Below are 5,809 nucleotides of genomic sequence, written 5' to 3' on the forward strand. Positions count from 1 at the left end.
ATGAAAAGAATTTAGGAAAATCTATGATTTTTTCCCTCTGTTTTTTGTTTGCACTATATGCACTTAAAAATTATGAGAGAAGCCTTTTTGGTAGAAAAAAAAACTTTCAAACAAAAAGATGTGTGATTTAAGGGAGATTTAGCTGTTGTTTCTAGCACAACCCACAACTACTTGATACCTTTCTCAGAATTTCATGTAGACCTAGATTAAAACAGAAACAAAATGTGAAAATTAATTCCTTGCTTTAAGCATTAAAAACATAAATTAAAAGTATTAACAACATTTGTAACTTACAACAAACTTGTTAATAGGAGAGAGAGAGAGAGAGAGAAAAAAACAAAATGAATTTATAAACACTGATATAAATCATCCCAACTGTATTCAAAATCTACAAAATTATATTTGTTGCACAATATAATTTTTATTGGCGGAATTTAATTAATATCTCTCAAAGAAAAACAAAATTTACATGACCATGTTAGGTTTGCTTAGCAGCTCTCCACATGTTAAAACAGTGAGAAGGAATAAACATACTCAATGCAATGATTTTATGCTAGGTTTGGGCTCTAGAAGACTTATTAAACTCAATTATGTGCATTTATATATGTTTATTTAGTAATTAGCTCATCCAGTTCTTAAAATTCTGGCTCAAACTCAATATTTGAAGCCTTGGATTTGTGGTGTTCTCTTTGACTTCTTGCCATGCACAAATACATGAGTTCAGCAAGTAGGATCGGTATACCACCCCCTTTACTCACTTTGTGCTTTTTCTCCATATCATTGCTAGATTTAGCAATGACCATATTGAATTTATGAGAAAATTTATTTCTTATGATATAAAAATCTTGAAGAAAATGTGTCCTTTTGTAAGTGAAAATTAACAATGGAATTTTAACTTTTATATTTCACAACAATTATCTGACCTACCTCCATCGATTTTTATATCAAAATAAAGCAAAAACCTTCCTCTTCGTGACAGTATGATTTTTAACACAACTTGAGCACATTGGACTAGAATGAGGGCTACCATTCAGTAGTCAAAGATATAAAAAAAAAAAACAGGACAAATGCATGGAACTACCAGGGTGTTTGAGGGACCCTGACATGATAGATAACTATCAGATTTTGATTTAAACTATATGAGAAGAAAGTTCACATCCAGAACTTTCAAACACTATATAATAATCTTCAGAAAATATTTATTTTGACATGAAAATAATGAAGTAAAAATGTGTTTTTGCATGTTCAAACTGTGCTTCCTTCCATTGTATGGCATTCTATAGTGATACCTACTTTAAGATACTTTGATTCCAGATTTTGCTTCCACACCTGGAATTTCTTTTCTAGCCTTGTTACAGATTCTGCTATGAGGGCAAGCTCATCAGCATATAGTAGTTACCATGGGCTTCCAGTCTTAAATTCCACTGTTATGGCCTGGAGGATGATGGTGAATAGGAGGGGGCTGATGACTGACCCTTTTGCATACCTCCCTTGTACACTATATTCATCACTGTACTCATGGCTAACTCTTACCTTACTATCAGCATGCCTGTACATAGCCTTTACTGTTTTCACAAGTCATTCATCTACCCCTAGCTTCCCCCAGAGACCACCATATCACAAAGTGAGGTACTCTGTTGAAGGCTTTCTCCAGTTCAGCAAATGCCAAGAACAACAGTTTATTCTTAACTAAATACTTCTCTTGCAGTTGCCTGACCATGAAAATAGCATCCAAGCTGCATTTCTTCTAGTCTAATTCTGTTCCTAGTTAATTGGGCTATATCTCTCTCTGTAAATTTTGATGCATGTTATGCATGTGAGGCTCTGTGTGAATGATATAACAACACCAAGCAAACATTTAATAGTAACTTTTATTTCACTGCACAAGTAATAATGAGGTTGGTCATGAATTATAAAGTTCCACAACAAATCATCTTTGAATGAATAATTCAGTTATGTTCATAAATAATTAATTACAAAAACTCTGTACTGAAGTTTGTTAGGACAGGAGAAAATGTACACAGATTCATATCAACCAACTATATAGACTTATACAAGTTGAGCAGAAAGTCATTAAAAGAACTACTATAAATGGTAAGAGAATGTTTGAAGCTGGACCACAGGTTACCACACACTCTGCCAGTTGGTACTAATAGACAACCCTTGTACTGAGATGTTTCATAAGGATCTAGAAGAACCTATAATGTGAAGTCTGACTGCTGGTTGGTCAGTAACTCGACCTTTCACATGAACAAGGTTGTGCTATGTTATGACTTAAGCGTTGTAATTTGACAACTTGGTTTCAAGTCTTGCTACACTTTCATCACCTGGTCCAGTAATTTGATGCCTCTATAATTACCTCTATCTAAGGCATTTACCTTACCCTAGTAGTAGCTGACTGTGATGTTGCTACATCAGTCACTGAATATTACACCTTCCCGAATAACCTGATCAACTATACAGATTACTTGACCATATCCTGCTCTACCAGATATTTTAAGCATTTCAGCAGTGGCTCCCAGTCTTCGTATCTTTAATTGCCTTATCTATAATACTACTGTCAACTAGGATAGTTGGTCCCTCTGTTGAATTCAAATGGGGGGAGACTCCCTTTCTCCCATTCATTCTCCATATTTAATAACCTTTTATAGTAGCTTTTCCACACCTCTTTCTTTTCAGAATCACTAAGTACATGCAAACTATCATCCATCCATACACACTTCCCTCCCACAGCCTCTCAATTCTCTCCGACACACTGTCTAGCAATCCAGAACACCTCAAGTCTCTGATCTTCATGCTGTAAGTCATTGACAAATTTCTTTCTTTCTGCTTCTACCCTCACCATATAATCCTGACACCTAGCTTCTATTTCAGCTGTTCTTTGCTACCCCCACTTTTCCACTCTTTCCAAACCTGTCTCTTCCCTTTTATCGTCCTGTTGACCTTGCTGTTCCACCACTATATTACCACAGATTTGTCTGTTACCTTCAGTAGATTGTCCTGTAAAAACTTCCAGTTGTCCTCTGTGTCTTATGTCTCTATCTCTTCCTCCTCCTCTTCAAAGGCTTCATTAAGAATGTTTCTAAATCTCTACTTGTTTGAAGGATCCTTGAGCTTTCATAATCTCCTTTTTTATATCAGTTTGTCTCTGGATCCTTCTAACCCTTAGTCTGAAGTCATTAACCTGTGTTGATTTGTACATTCTTCACCTATGAAGAACTTTGCACCTGATAGATGAGTGATCAGATGGCTGGCAGGTTCTTTGAAGTTGGTGTTGCAAACCAGTAAGTCATTTGCATCTCAAAACTCCAGCAGCCTTGTTGCCTCCTCATTTCTTGAACCAAAGCTGTGGCCTCCATGCATGCTATGAAATCCATCAGAGTGCTTTCTAACATGCCATTAAAGTCCTCTACTACAATGAGAACATCATTATCTTTTGTCGTCAAGATAGTCCATGGAAGGGATTCATAGACACAGTTCCTGTGAATATTTGAGTCTGACATGGAACATATGCAGAGATAAATGACATTGCTTCATTAAACAAGATTATTCTTAGCTTAATAATACTATCACACACTCTGACTACCTCAATCACCTTATCCACCTATTTCTCTGCCACTAGAGTATCTTCACCACCTAAACCATCATTGCTGCCCACCCAGAAAATCTTTTGTTTATGTCTCTTGCCTGCAAGCAATTTAGCTGAAATTCCCCTCCATCATACCTCTTGCACACAGCACACATCTACATACTTCCATTCAAGCATTTCAACAACCTCACCAGACCTACCTTTCATTGTACCAATGTTGATTGTGGCAGCTCTGAGGTTGTGAACCTGGGACACCTGGGAGGGAAGTTGGGAGAATCTTTTCAGCATCTGGAAAGACGAAAATCTTTGTGGTAACTTACCTGGAGACAACCGTCCTTGTGTTTAGTGTAAGCAGATACAGGTATAGGTTGCAACATGAATTACAATTTCAATTTCCTTCAGTCTCTTAAAGCCTTTGTGAGTATGCAACTGTTAGTAGCAAGGAGTAGATAAGGTTAAGAAAGGGGAGAAGTGTTTTCATTATTATTAAAGCAACAATTAGTTTTCAGTAATGCAGAAGGAGCCAAGTACACCATGTTGATATATACTTCTAAATTATCATCAACTTTATAGTATAGACATATATGTAAACACACATACATTTACACATAAGTACATACATGAAACAATGCATTACAAGTAGAAACATGGTGTCTTTCATCATCATCATCATTATCATCGTTTAACGTCCACTTTCCATGCTAGCATGGGTTGGACGATTTGACTGAGGACCGGTGAACCAGATGGCTACACCAGGTTCCAATCTGATTTGGCAGAGTTTCTACAGCTGGATGCCCTTCCTAACGCTAACCACTCCGAGAGAGTAGTGGATGCTTTTACGTGCCACCGGTACAAAGGCCAGTCAGGTAGTACTGGCAACGGCCACGCTCAAAATGGTGTATTTTACGTACCGCCTGCACAAGAACCAGTCCAGCGGCACTGGCAACAATCTCGCTCGAATATCTTTACACGTGCCACCATGTATATATAAAAATTATAAATATTATTGCTATACAATAGTATTATTTTCCAGCTAAATAAAGCACCGTAAAAGTAGAATTATAAATAGGAAATAGTGGTGCAACAAGGCACCAATGTTTGCTGGAAATAGCAGTTGATGATGGTATGATGCTATGTAAAGCTTCACTGAATGTATAGAGGCAAATATTGGTGCCATATTGTGCCACTATTATATATAATAACCCATTTAGGATATTATTACAGCAACAATATTTTCACAAAACGATCGTAAGATAATTTTAGATTGCCAACATACACATATATTCACTCACACATACATATTTTTATATTTAAACTTATATATTTATTATTATATTTCTATAACTATTTTTTTATATATATAATATTATTTTTTCTACATTTTTATAACTTATGGCAAAAAATATGTGATATAAAAAATATATATCCTTTTGAAAGCTTCGAATATTGATTTCCTAACTCCAACATATCTACATATGTTTTTTTATAAAATAGCTCGTATTAACTATATTAATATGCTAAAATTTATTTAAAAAAAAAATGTAATATTATTGATACCATAATATATACACAAGCACTCAATATAAATTCAGCATATCATAGCCTTGGCTATGTCAAGATGGATTTTTATGTATTCTTCTTCCCACTTAGATTTTAAATGTTGCCACAATAGTAATATGTTCATTCTGCTGTAATTTTCTATATTCTTGCGCAGCTGAAGATTGCTCTGCATTTTGCATTTAAAGTAATGCCCGCATTACTTAAATAAATGGAGTAGCATGAAACGTGCGTACTGCAATAACCTTTAAAATCCGTGTTGCTTTTTTGATGTTTGATCACCTTGTTTTGGGAATTGTTTGGATAATACCATACTATATTCTGGTGCCTAACTTAAGTACCACATTCAATTTTGAATCTAAATCTTTTATATATCATTATCATCGTTTAACGTCCGCTTTCCATGCTAGCATGGGTTGGACGATTCGACTGAGGACTGGTGAACCAGATGGCTACACCAGGCTCCAATCTGATTTGGCAGAGTTTCTACAGCTGGATGCCCTTCCTAATGCCAACTACTCCGAGAGTGTAGTGGGTGCTTTTACGTGCCACTGGCACGAAGGCCAGTCGGGCAGTACTGGCAACGGCCATGCTCAAAATGGTGTATTTTACGTGCCACCTGCACAGGAGCCAGTCCAGCGGCACTGGCAATGATCTTGCTCA

General features: G+C 36.2%; 3 protein-coding genes across 11 annotated transcripts in view; 1 reads left to right on the top strand and 2 right to left on the bottom strand.

Annotated features, from left to right (window-relative positions):
* Nucleotides 1–5,809, bottom strand: part of LOC106884493 (U3 small nucleolar RNA-associated protein 14 homolog A) — a 283,035-nt gene that overhangs the window by 197,842 nt on the left and 79,384 nt on the right. The gene's annotated exons all lie outside the window — the stretch shown is intronic.
* Nucleotides 1–5,809, top strand: part of LOC106883222 (queuine tRNA-ribosyltransferase accessory subunit 2) — an 85,502-nt gene that overhangs the window by 11,883 nt on the left and 67,810 nt on the right. For 2 of the 9 annotated variants that reach the window (XM_014934148.2, XM_052975342.1), the window contains exon 1: nucleotides 2,680–2,799. The exons of the other annotated variants lie outside the window; for them this stretch is intronic. The gene's annotated coding sequence lies outside the window, so the exon portion shown is untranslated. Of the gene's footprint in view, nucleotides 1–2,679; nucleotides 2,800–5,809 lie in introns of those variants that run through there. 9 annotated transcript variants of the gene reach the window in all.
* LOC106883226 (uncharacterized) overlaps nucleotides 1–5,809 on the bottom strand; it is a 62,028-nt gene continuing 56,219 nt past the window's right edge. Inside the window, exons 2-3 of the mRNA XM_014934156.2 lie at nucleotides 3,790–3,877; nucleotides 1–201 (exon numbers count right to left, since the gene is read on the bottom strand). Coding sequence (XP_014789642.1) covers nucleotides 152–201; nucleotides 3,790–3,877 — 138 coding nt within the window. The 3' untranslated portion in view covers nucleotides 1–151. The remainder of the gene's footprint in view (nucleotides 202–3,789; nucleotides 3,878–5,809) is intronic.

Source organism: Octopus bimaculoides, chromosome 21 (genome assembly GCF_001194135.2).
Source record: "Octopus bimaculoides isolate UCB-OBI-ISO-001 chromosome 21, ASM119413v2, whole genome shotgun sequence".
Classification (NCBI taxonomy): Eukaryota; Metazoa; Mollusca; class Cephalopoda; order Octopoda; family Octopodidae; genus Octopus; species Octopus bimaculoides.